This window comes from Pelophylax lessonae (genome assembly GCF_965119305.1).
Source record: "Pelophylax lessonae genome assembly, chromosome: 1".
NCBI classification, from domain to species: Eukaryota; Metazoa; Chordata; class Amphibia; order Anura; family Ranidae; genus Pelophylax; species Pelophylax lessonae.
The window spans coordinates 583,083,487-583,096,682 of record NC_138768.1 but is presented as its reverse complement, the minus strand read 5'-3'; the positions used below and the strand labels follow the sequence as shown (position 1 = coordinate 583,096,682).

The window sequence follows — 13,196 nt, the reverse complement described above, 5'->3', positions numbered from 1 at the left end:
CTACCAACATCCAAATGCAAGCAAAAATTTTATTTTCTGCTCTCGTGATTGGATATTCTTTGCACAATGAATTGATTGGATATTTTACATACAGTATACCTCTTTTTATTTCAATCAATTATTTTCTTTATATTTTCTTTAGAATCTGCAGCTTGAAATTATGTGCAATTATTAAGTCAGATGTGCCAGACAACCCAGATCCTTCTCAATTATTGACTCCTCCAGTTGCTTCACCCCTAAAATAATCAACTAAAATAAACACTATTCGATTAATATAAGGTTTAAAAATGTAATTGTTTATTGGCATAATTTATCAATTGTATTGCGCAGTCATTTTTGTCATATTACAGAAATAAACATAAAGAAAACATTTTTAAAAATAATTTCACAAAATCAGATTAGGCAGCACAGGTAAACTGTAAAATGCTTATGCTATATTTGGTGTCGTTGGCTATAATCCTCTTCAAATCACTGTGCTGCCTCCTGGTCCAAGTGCATGGTCCTTGTTTATTTTAAATTATTATATAAAAAATGTATATCCCAGAGGGATAATAACCACTTATTTTGTTATTAAAGTTCCTGCAATGAAAATAGATCTGTACAGCAACAGCAAAAAAGGAGTATTTTCATTTGCGATAATGCAAAACTGCAGTTTAGCAGCATCATTTGTGAATACATTAATTGTTTCTGAAACTGCAGCTTATTACGTTTTAATGAAACCTAATTGAATACATTAGTGTAAAGCATCTTGTGTCCAGATGTTGGGTTTAAACTGATAATGCTGGAAACAATGAACAGGTCTTATAGCTTTGTAAATAGAGCCTTCTGTACTCGTTGTGTTCCTCTGGACCTTTAAAAGAAAAAGGAAAGAAATTAATTAAGGCAAGGAAGACTGTGTTGCATTCAGATAGCAGAAATACAAATGTCAATCACCAACAAGGTTATAATAAAGGAAATAACAAATTCATAACCAACAGTTCATGTTGCTGTTGCATATACTCAGTTAAAAGAAATTCTTTATCAGGACCATTTTTTTTGGTTTTCTTTTAAAATAAAGAAGACACACTGGGGTTTATTTACTAAAAGCAAATCCACTGTGCACTAGGAAGTGCACTGCAAGTGCACCTGGAAGTGCAGTGACTGTAGATTTGAGGGAGCCATGCAAGGAAAATAAAAAACAGCATTTTTTTTCCATGTGATTGGATGATAGAAATCAGCAAAGCTTCTACAGCGACTGCATTTCTAAGTGCACTTGCAGTGGACTTGTAGTGCACATTGAATTTGCCTTAAGTAAATAAACTCCACTGTGCAAGACACATAGCTTACACTAAAAAAAAAAACTGATGCCAAATAAAACTGATGCCAAATAAAGTGTTATGCTGACACTTGCGCGGCCATTAACATAACAAAAAAAAATAGAATTAGTCAATTACTTTATGCTCATATGTACAATTGCTTTGCATGTTTTAAATACAGCCAGTGTTCTGAAAAATGTACCTTTTCAAAAACTTTTTTTTTTACGATTTTTTCAGTGCATTTCAAGTATCCACTTTCCTGGCACCATGCTGTAGATCCAAACTGCTTCAATCTGTGTGAGAGCAGTTGTCTTTCTCCAATGGTTCAACAGACTCTTGCACAGTCAGAACTATTGTGCACCAATTAATACAGATCACATTCTGCTCAGGGGGCATTATTTTTGCTGAGTGAGCAGAGAAGCTGTTACTGAAATGGGGGATTTCTGCTTAGGGAGCAGGGTAATTGATTGATTGGCACACAGTTTTTTTTTCTAATTGCAGGTGTCAGAAGGCTGGAGATAGACTGCTGCTCTAGTAGAGTGTGGAGCAATTCTGATCTCTAGCATGCTGCCATGGAAGAGGATACTTACTGTAAATGGCACTGGAATGCTTTTAAATGAAAAAGGAAATGTTTAAAACCATATTAAAAAAAAAAAAAAAACAGTCACAAATACGCTTTGAAGTGTATGTCATTTTGTCATTTTCCGAAGCATCACTTGTTTTACAATCAGGTTAAACCTAGAGAACAGCTACTCCTTTTCTTTTTTTTTGCCCATTGAAAAATGTCCCCACAAATTTTCTTGACAAATTCATACTTTGGATATTCCACATAAGAAGGGCTTAAGGTGGCAAAATATCTAGGCACAAAAGCACTGGCCTTCACATAATACATATGTGTGGTATGTTATTAGGACCCAACGTTATGGTCTTAGAAGCTGGTATGTTGACCTCCAGTACTTTATATTACCTATAGAGAGGTGGCATAATATTCTGATCAGAAACCACAATGAACACAGGATCATGAGAACCCTGGTCACTTTTAATATAGTATCCATTTAAACATTTATAGAGACTGTGTTGAACAAAACAGGTCTTGCAGAAAGCAGAAAAACATATTCTTTCTGGTTCTGTCATAGTTACTTGCCAAGAACAGTGACCTGATACAGCAATGATTAGCTAGATAATAAATTAAGAAATGTATGGATTGTATCATGCATTCAGCAGACAAAAATATTATACAGTTCAGAAAGACTCAGGTCATTAGAACACCATCTAATAATACATATGTGGGTCCACCATTAAAACATAACATTCTGAACTGTTGATGTACTTCATATGTTGTTTACAGGTTGCTGTGTGATTTTCTGTCTCTTCTTCTCTTGAACGCTACAGAAATCCTAATTTATTTCAGAATCTTCAATATCTAAAGTAGTAGCTCACTGAATATGTTAAAGCTATCATTACAGCCTGTGGTTTAGATTATTAATATGCAGCCATTGTCAGTGAAGTGTTTGCAGATTCAGTCAGATTAGTGTAAAGTGCCAGGACAAAGCAATGCTGGCAATCACAAACAACAAAAGAAAAGCAACAGCAAAAACTCTTACAACAGTGGATTACAGCAGCTGTCATATTCCCCAGAGCAAAGGGAAATGCATTTGTTTGTCACAGCTTGCGGGAATGGAAGTTTGGCTTTATCTGTATTCAGCATCGCTCACTGCTCTGCTACCTGACTTTTGCTTCCCTCTGATAGCAGTAATATTTTATGGGATAGCACTACAATAAACCGATGTGAAAATATGTACTGTATATATTATCATCTCTAACTGCCACAATTTAGCACATTACTATACAAAAACAGTACACACAGAATAATGTGTGATTTTGTAACAATACTAGGTAATAATCTGCCATATTGAATAGATTTCACTTAAATGCTATTCTTTAAGTGCAGTAACCTCTAGCAACCCATCAGAACAGTACAGAATGGTTTCTGATTGGATGCTAGGTGAAAGTGCACCTAAGAATAAGCACTTAAGCGTAAAAGACTTAAAGTGACACTGCCTTCTTGTTCATTTATGGAAAAGTTATATTATCTGTGTAAACCCCCTCTAATCGATTTCATTTCCTCTCTCCAGCATTTCCCTGCTTCTCCTTCCCCCATCACAGCAGCATAAAAATACGTGGTCCCAGCTAGTGTAGAAGATCAGAGGGAGCAATAACCTCACCCTCTCTGTATTGCAAAAGTGCTTGGGTCTAAAATGTGCCCACTAGGCAAAAGGACGGCATCATGAGAGGAGATAACATGCTTTCTTATTCCCAGAGGCACTAGGTATTTTCAGTGGTGGCAATAGAAAAATAAATGATGGGGGGCCACTGGAGAGGTGAGTATAAAGTGGATGGGGCTTAACAAGACACTGTCACCCTGAATGGGTAAGGTAACAGTAACTATTTAATAATAGAGACCCTGCTCAGTGCAGCCATAGGCCTGTGTGTTGGAAAGCTGAATTTACCAAATTGATTGATCGATTAACTTGGGTACAACCACCCTGAATGGGCAAGGTAACAGGAACTATTTAATAATAGAGACCCTGATAAGGCCGGCCATAGGCTTGTGTGTTGGAAAGCTGAATTTACCAAATTGATTGATCGATTAACTTGGGTACAACCAGCCTGCCGGATTCACTTGCAATTATTGTTATAGCCACTGGCAATAATCACTGTCTTCTCTCAGTGGGGACAGTTTCCCCCGCCTTCCCGCTGGCAACAGACAATTTCTCAGCAGGAGGGATGCCCCTGTCAGCACTGTCTGTGTTGATGGGGGAATTGTGCAAATTTCTTTCCTGCAACCCATTGTTGCACAGTCTATGGCCTGCCTTAGTGTCACTTTCTATGTATCATACAACTAGCCCTTCACTGGGACTATCTGGTTGTGGTCTTTGTGTATGTAGACTTGCTAACTAAATCAAAATTAATCTTGTACAATTATAATCTACTGTAAAAACAGTAATACAATGGACCTGTGACATAACAGAACAATAAACCTGTGTCTGACCAGAAAATGAATATAAATATATTATAAAGTATATAAAATATAATAATATAAAATAAGAATAAGGTCATTTTTAAATATATGGCAGCAACATATCCCAGAAAAGCAATGTTTACCACAGTGTAGCATCCCCTCCTATTTTAACAACACTCTAGCATGAAACCATAAAGCTCCACGTTCACTTGCGATGTCATCGCATCATTGCCAATCATATTATGTAGTACATCTACTGAACAAGTAGTTTTTTACTTGTTGTGCGACAATGCAGAGACAATGTATATGACTGGTCCACTGCAGAATCAATGTAGTCTGGATGCTGCAGGCAAAGTCTCTTTAAATGTGTCATAGTCATAGTGAAGAGCAAATGTTACTGTTGTAAGTGTTGGTTTGCACTGAGCCATTCTTTCAGGCCTGAATCAGGGATCCATTTGGTTGTCTAGCTCAATGGGACCCAAATGTGCAAATAACAATTTTGCTATATTTGGTTAACATTTATCAGCAATGCCACTGGTACTCCTGAAAAACTATGTCTTCCAAAACTTATAATTGTTCTGCAATATGAAGTCATAACCAACAGTACAAGAATGGCCTCTAGGCATTCAAAGAATACATACTATACTGGGTTTTGCATTACATAGATATTAATATAAAGCTATATCTAATCATTCTTTAAGTAATTGGTTTGCACTCAAAATGTTGATGGCCTTTGTCAAAGGGTAAACCAATCAATGATGTTGCTGCAAGGCAAATGTTACAGCAGACATCATTTTAATTAAAATTTTCCTCCAAAAATATAAGCTATTGAAAGTGATTACTGTTGTATTACAAGGTTGTTTCAATAATATAGGAAAGCAATTTGAGCAAATTTGCTTCAAATAAAGCTTGGTCGGTTCAATTACTCAAGGACTTGTAGTCACTTGGGTCTAATAAAATGGAGAAAATGCTATCTGAATATTAACTAAAAATGTTGACTTTTAGTTAATAACAGTGACATTTAATGAGATTGTGTGTGTGTGTGTGTGTGTGTGTGTGTGTGTGTGTGTGTGTGTGTGTGTGTGTGTGTGATACCTGGGTGCTTGGGAATGATGTTTAGGCTCAGTTCACCCATAAGGATTTTTATCACTTATCTGATTTTGTGGTGTTTGCAGGAGAATTGCATAGGGTTTTTAATAATGGCTAGAGCAAATAAGCAACATGAGTTTGGAGAACCATGTTCAAAATCCGGTGAACCTGACCTTAGAGGCAAATCAAATTGAAGTAAAAAAAAAAAAAAAAAGCACTGGAAGTTGTTTTTTGGACTGGAAGCTTTTCTATGAGGAAGAGGCACCACTGCACAAAAAAAAAAAAAAAAAAAAAACATAAGTGGGCCTTAAAATATTTACATATTTCTCAATACACTCAAATCTTGAAAGGTTTGCTGGAATTCCCTTCCTCACATATTTGATAAAATAAGCTGAGCAAGGGGTTATTCTCACAAATTTAAGTTATTGCTCTCCCCCCCCCCCCCCCCGTAAAAATGTATACATGACCAAATGGAAGCAAATATTAGGTGAGGAATTGTCTGAGAGACCCGGCAACTATTATAGTTCAATAGTTGTCTCTCAACAAGCTTTGGTTTGTGTTAAATTTATAACAAACATATTTTCAACCCAAAACATTTCTTATAGGTGTACCTCCTTCTGGTTTTTCTAAGAGATCTATACAATCACTAGCATTTGGTGTTTGGTGTTTAGTCACCCTCTATTGAAAAAAATGTGAACCTCCTTATCTGATGGAGCTTCACTCCAGGATCAGGGACATCAACAGGATGTAATACCTTACAGCCACCATCAATTACTTGGCTGACCAATTCTTTGAGGCATGGCATGGCATGCCTTGGAGGACCCTCCTTAATCTATTCTAGCATAATTCCATCCAGATTTCTACTAATTTTGGATTCTGGGCAGGCGGTGATAAGGCCCTGGTTAGTGTTGGAGAACACTGTTTTTTTACTCCTCTACTCTCTACTTCTACTACCCTTCCCAAATCCCAGATCTATGTTCTTTCCTTCCTTGCATTTTTTGCTCCCCCAAGGCCTCCCTCCCCACTATCATAGAGGTCCCTACCTCAGTCAGCGATGGGGGTCCTCGGGGGGTGGACATGCCAATGCCGCTATAGCGTATCTGTGGGGGGCAGGTAATCCTGGTGGGGGTCCCTGCCAGAGACCTCCCGATGCCACTAAAAATGGAGGATGATTCTGCAGGATCAGGGACGCAGGTGCCATTTGGCACTCACAAATCCCAGAAGTCGGGCAAGGTTTTCCCTTGTCCGGAACTTTTTGACAAAATTGTCTCTGACCAATGGGGGCACCTCAAGCAGATGTTAGTAGTGCCGAAGCGTTTTAAGAGGCGATATCCATTCGCGGACAAGGTATCCGCAAAATGGACCATTCCACTGAAGGTGGATCATCAGGTCTCCAGACTGAACAAATCTACTGTGGTCCCGGTGGAGGAGTCCCCAGTCTTTACAGACCCTGTGGATAGAAGGGTTGAGTTTCTGTCCCGCCACTTACATGTGATAGTGGGCTCATTACTAAAACCGATCTTCGTGATCACTCTGGTGTCCCAGACCATAACGGAATGGACAAAGTTACTAAAAAATGACCTAGAAATGGAACAGCTCCCTCCGGGCCTGGCAGAGCTAACGGACCAAATGGTTCAAGCCCTACTATTTATATGTGATGCATCGCTAGATGTGGCCCCTCTTGTAGCCAAAGTATCCACGGTGGGGGTAGCTATTAGACGCATGGTGTTGCTAAAAAGCTGATCTGCGGATCAGGCTTCAGAAAAAGCTCTATCAGAGCTCCCATTTAGGGGGGACCGTTTGTTTGGCACCTCATTGGATGAACTGATCAAGGGTCATAGATGGGGGAAGAGTACTCTTCTTCCTCAATCCTTCAAGGGCAAGTCACCACATAACAGACGGGGGCCTTATTTTACAGCCCACAGGCAGCCCTTTCGTGCCTGGCATGCAGGATAAATGATCTAAGCCATTTAAGTCTTCTGGGGATTCCAAGAAGACATGGTCAGGTAAGCCGAGAGCAGGCCAATCCAGATCTACAGACAAATCCCCGTCTGCATGGAGGGACACCCTCACCCATAACTGGAGTGGGGGGACATATTTGCTTCTTTACAGAACCATGACCTCCTTGATTCTGGACAAATGGGTCCACGAACTGATCTGATTGGGTTACAAGGTCAAATTCAGGTCTCGACCGACAGACAGATTCTTCCCGTCCAATCTACGCCTATCTCCAGATCGGTTAAGGGATCTACAAGAGGCAATACAAGATCTGCTGTCGTAAAGGCTGATTGTGCCAGTTACCTCTCAGGAATGCTTTCAGGGGTTCTATTCAAACCTGTTTACTGTTCCCAGGAAAGAAGGCAAAGTGTGTCCAATCCTGGACCTCAAGGCTCTAAACCTCTTTGTGCGGGTACAGAAGTTTTGAATGGAATCCATTCACGCGGTAGTGACGTCCCTACACCAAGGAGACTTTTTGGCCTCCATCGATATCAAGGACGCATATCTGCACATCCCTATTTACGCTGGACTCCAGCGTTTTCTTCGCTTCGCTGTAGAAGAGGAGCATTATCAATTTGTGGTGTTACCCTTTGGTCTCGCCTCCGTTCCCAGGGTCTTCACCAAAATGTTGGCTCCAGTATTGGCATTACTGTGACAACATGGGATTGCGGTACTGGGGTACCTGGACAATCTCCTCTTAAGAGCAGACTCACATTCAGTCCTTTTGGGTGACTTGACAATCACTGTACGGACTCTGCAAGAGTTCAGTTGGAACATTAATTTAAAAAAATCTCCTCTGGTACCATCCTCAAAACTGGATTATCTGGGAATGACTCTGGACTCCCGAGGGTGTTTATTCCACTGGAAAAGCTGCAAAAGTTGCAGAGGGGGATTTGTTTGCTGTTATCCAGCAACCTGTCCTCTCTTCCAAAGTGAAAAAGTGACCGCACTCAGAGATGAATGAACTTGAAGTGTTTATTCCTATTCATAAAAGACAACGGTGCATCGAACAGACATGGACACGGTTGACGCGTTTCACGACTCTGTAGGTCGCTTACTCAGAGGTTATGAGTTTTCAGGAGATTCCTGAGGAAGTCACGTGACGTGACGTAACGCGTAGGAGGAGCCGCCAGACTACCGGAAGTGACGTTGGAGATCGGAGCGAAGTGCTCCCAACGCTGTATTTGCACAATCTTTGCGTACAAAATACCTGCTAAATGTAAGTGCAGCTCTATTTTTTTAACAATAAACTGGTTTGATATACTACACCATGATGCCCCTTTGTGCTTACTGAGCCCGAGGTACGAGAAGGAGTTAAGGACGCCAGAAAGCGTATAACCCCCCAGATACGGACAAGACAGGAAACACCCGTGGTCATAACAGGATATCGGAACGATTAAAAAGCCCTCAACCATCTATTCGGAGACCAAGTTATATATAATAAGCGCAATATACACCTTATTAAGGTGAGAGTCCAGAGCACCTAGATGTGATACCTGGTGGAGGCAGAAAGTCACAACACTTTTCCTTTGCATGAGAGCACTTTTGAAGATATTGAATAGAATTGCACCTTATCGTTTGGATTTATGTATATGGACATTATGAAACACAGTACTGTATTAATTTTTAATTGAAGAAAGCACAGAGCACTTTTGATTGATTTTGAAGAAATATTTATGTTGAGTCAATTGGATATTTATTTATTTTATTCATTGGAACACAAGCACCCAGCACTTTTTGATATATAATTAACACAATATAGAGGCATATTGGAACTATTTAATTATTTATTTTTATTTTGTAATATATTTAATCACGGTATAATTTTAAGTGACCAACTATTTTTCAGCTAAAAAAGAACACAGTTTTATTCAAGGATTATATACAGATTCACATCAGTTTATAAGGCATTTGTATTTTCACTTCTGAAGCGCGCCACAAACTTACAATATTTTTTCCTTCCTCCCATTGTTCTGGGCCGTGGTAACCACGGATACCAGCCTGTCTGGCTGGGGAGAAGTGCTTGGGAAGCTGTGTGTTCAGGGGTCCTAGACCGTGGAGGAGTCCAGACTACCGATCAATATTCTGGAACTCAAAGCAATAAAGCTTTGCCTGAGTCACTGGACAAATTGTCTGCACGGTTGTCCAGTTCAGATTTAATCAGACAATGCCATGGCCGTGGCTTATGTCAATCATCAAGAGGGCACCAAGAGTGTCTTGGCGGCCCAGGAGGTGGCTGAAATCCTGAAATGGGCCGAAAATTTCATTCCAGCCCTTTCCGCTGTGCATATCCCAGGAGTGGAGAACTGGCAGGCGGATTACCTGAGTTGTCGGGTGTTGGATCAGGGGAAATTGTCCCTGCACCCGGAAGTGTTTCACCTGCAATGTGTCTGGTGGGGGACACCTGACTTCGAATGGTTAGCCTCTTGGCTCAACAAGAAGGTACAGAGGTTTGTAGCCAGGTCTCGGGATCCTCTGGCCAATGCCACAGACGCACTGGTGGCTCCTTGGGGTCAGTATCGCCTGATCTATGCGCCCCCTCCTCTGAAACTCCTCCTCTTCACAGAATAGAGGTGAAAGGGATTCTGGTCATTCTGGTGGCCTCAAACTTGGCTCGCCGGTCTTGGTACACAGGTCTGGTAAGGTTGGTCACTGATGCTCCTTGGAGACTTCCTCTCAGGGAAGATCTGCTGTCTCAAGGGCCGATCTTTCATCCTGCTTTACAATTGCTGGCTTTAACGGTGTGGTTGTTGAAAGCCAGGTATTGAAGGACAGGGATCTTTCTGACTCAGTGATTCCTACACTGTTGAGGGCTAGAAAATCTACCTCCAAGAAGATCTATCATCGTACGTGGAAATCGTACATCTCATGGTGTGAATCACTGAAGGTGCATCCTCGCCTTTTTTCAGTGGCTAGGATTTTGACCTTTCTCCAAAGAGGGGTTGAACAGTGGTTGGTCTTGGGTATTATTAAAGGCCAAGTGTCGGCTTTGGCTGTGTTTTTCCAACGCCCTTTAGCTATGCATACTTTGATTTACACTTTTATGCAAGGGGTTCACTGTCTGTTCTTCAAAAACCTCCCTTTGAGAACATTAGGAAGATTCCTCTGCTTACACTGTCACAGAAGGTATCCTTCTGCTTGCAGAGTATCTGAATTTGTGGCGTTATCCTGCCATTCACCTTATCTGGTGGTCCACAGAGATAAGGTGGTACTTCGACCTAATCAGTCGTTTCTTCCTAAGGCGGTTTCTGATTTCCATTTGAATGAAGACATTGTGCTGCCTTCACTCTGTCCTAAGCCCAAGCATCCCAAGGAAATTTCCTTGTATTCTTTGTATGTGGTTTGGGCAATTAGGGTTTACCTGGGGGCTACTGAATCTTTCAGGAAATCAGACTCTCTTATTGTCCTCCCGAAAGGACCTTGAAAGGGATTGGCTGTGTCTGCCGTGAACATATCCAGATGGATCAGGCAAAAGGCGGTACAGGCTTATTCACTGAAGGGTCAGGTTCCACCTTTTCCTGTGAAGGCGCATTCTACTCAGGCGCTGAGTGCCTCTTGGGCTTTTCGCCATCAGGTATCAGTAATGCAACTTGGTCGTTTGTGCACATGTTTACAAAATTCTACAAAGTAGATGTGTTGCCATCCGCGGATGCATCTTTTGGCCACAAGGCTTTGCAGGCTGCTGTTTAAAAGAGAACATTTTCTCTTTGAGAGTGTATGTTTTCTAGGTGAGCTCCTTGGTAAAGATTTTTCCTGCCTAGTGTCCTACTCCTGTAGGGGGAAGCATAACCCAACGGTCAAGAAGAATATGGAGCTGAGTCTGTCAATGAACTTCGGAGAAAAGGATGAAAAATCAATTTTTTTCCTGCTGGAAAATGCAAGGCATTCCCTGAAGAATACATTGGGGTTGATTTACTGATATTGGAAAGTGCAAAATCTGGTGCTGTTTTGTATAAAAACCAATTTAGCTTCCAGGCTTTTTTTGTCAAAGCTTAAATGAACAAGCTGAAGTTAGATGCTGATTGGCTACCATGCACAGCTGCACCAGATTTTGCACTCTCAAAGTTTTAGTAAATCTACCCCATTGTCTGGATGAAAGTAGGAGCTTATACTGCTCTAAAATCTGAATATATGTTATAGCATTGTTAGTGCCTTTCCAGATATGCCAGCTGCTCATTCCGTACGCACTAATGCACCCCCATCAGAGATGCAGGCTTTTGAACTGAGTGCAGATATATCTCTTTCTACTCAATATCGGCTCCTGCACTCGTCCCCCCAGAGTATCTGTGTTTCCCGATCCCGTTCCTGCATGTCACCCTGTGGTCAAACTTGGATTTTTTGGGTGGTAATCCCAATTGGTGTGGCTTTTGGTGGGTCTGCACGGTGAAATGCTCACAGAATTAAGTGTTTTTTTGTACATGAATTGTATGTAACACATTTTTATATTTTGATACAGTACCATTACGACCATATTTTCAACAGCTATACGACCCTGAAGAAGCATTTGGCGAAACATGTTGGGCGCTTTATTGTGGACAACAGCCGGGTTAATCCGGACAAGCCACTTTAATTTAATATGTGCATGGTCTATTAACACATTTGAATCTTTTCATGCAATGTATCCAACTTTTTTCTGTTTGCCTTTACTCCCCTTCACTTGTATTGTGATTGATTTTATATTTGTATTTAATAAAGTCTAAATGATTTTATATATATCTGTGAATTTCTGATCTCTACTTGGTACCCATAAAGTAAAGTCCCATCTCTTGGTCTCCTAGTCCTCTGCAAATCTCGCTATGGCGGGAGCTCTGAGGTTTCAGAGCAATGTCTTTTTGAATAATTAACATGGGGATGTTGGTACCATTTTGTACTTTGTTTGTTATCTATCCCACCTCCATATAGACACACCTCAATTTATCTAATGGTTAGGAACGGTGATGGTGGCGGGGGGGCTTTTTCCCCCCTTCTGGGTTGAGTCTGGCCTTGGAAAAGGTATGTGTCCCTGGTTGTGGGCCAGGCTCTCCCAAAGCTGTCTAAGTTCTGAGGCCTTCTGGTAGGGACGGGGCTGCACTGGTCTTGCAAGGGACCAGGATTCTGAAAAGCCTGTGGTGTATGTGCTCCTGGAGTGGCAGTCCAGGGGTGCTATAATTCACGTTGGATGGCAACACTATGAGTATGGCACCAAGGACACTGCACTTCCTACACACATTTTTCACACCTGCCTCTAGGGCCGGGCCTTTTGGTCAGGAGTCAGGACCAGAGGAATTTTTTTATTCCTGGCCGAAGGGTCTGCCATAGTATTGCAATGTGACACTAACCTTGCACTTCTTCTTCACCTTCCCTTTCCCCACTTTTATGTGTTGTGTGTCTCACGTTTTGTGTTTTTTATTGTGGCGGTACACTTTATTTTGCACAGCGTGATTAGTAGGGTGTAGGTCCTTGGGCCTGTCCCTCAAAGTCTTGGGATGGGGTGGATATGGCCTTCTGGCTTGGTTTGCCCTCTCATGGGGTCTCTGGCTGTGCCCTGGCTGCATTGGCGACCTCCTCCTCCTCTGCCTTCGCCTTGTGCTTCCACTGTGCCCCCGCTGTCAGATGGGAATGCCACCAGCATCGCTTCTCAACCTTTTGGCTAAGATCAAGTGTAGTATCTGTTGTAATCAGTTATCTGGGTGCCACCCTGCTGTGAACATGGTTCCTCCTCCTTCATCTCCTCCTCCATCTCCTCCTCCTCATCCTCCACCTTGTCATCCTCCAGAACTGTGCCCTTGCTAGACAATTGTGTACCTGGCGTT

At 41.4% G+C, this 13,196-nt stretch overlaps 1 protein-coding gene across 1 annotated transcript in view; it reads right to left on the bottom strand.

The window, feature by feature from the left end:
- Positions 1–297: 297 nt before the first annotated feature.
- Positions 298–13,196, bottom strand: part of CCSER1 (coiled-coil serine rich protein 1) — a 1,246,501-nt gene continuing 1,233,602 nt past the window's right edge. Inside the window, exon 10 of the mRNA XM_082244166.1 lies at positions 298–850. Within this exon, the coding sequence (XP_082100292.1) occupies positions 734–850 (117 nt within the window). The 3' untranslated portion in view covers positions 298–733. The remainder of the gene's footprint in view (positions 851–13,196) is intronic.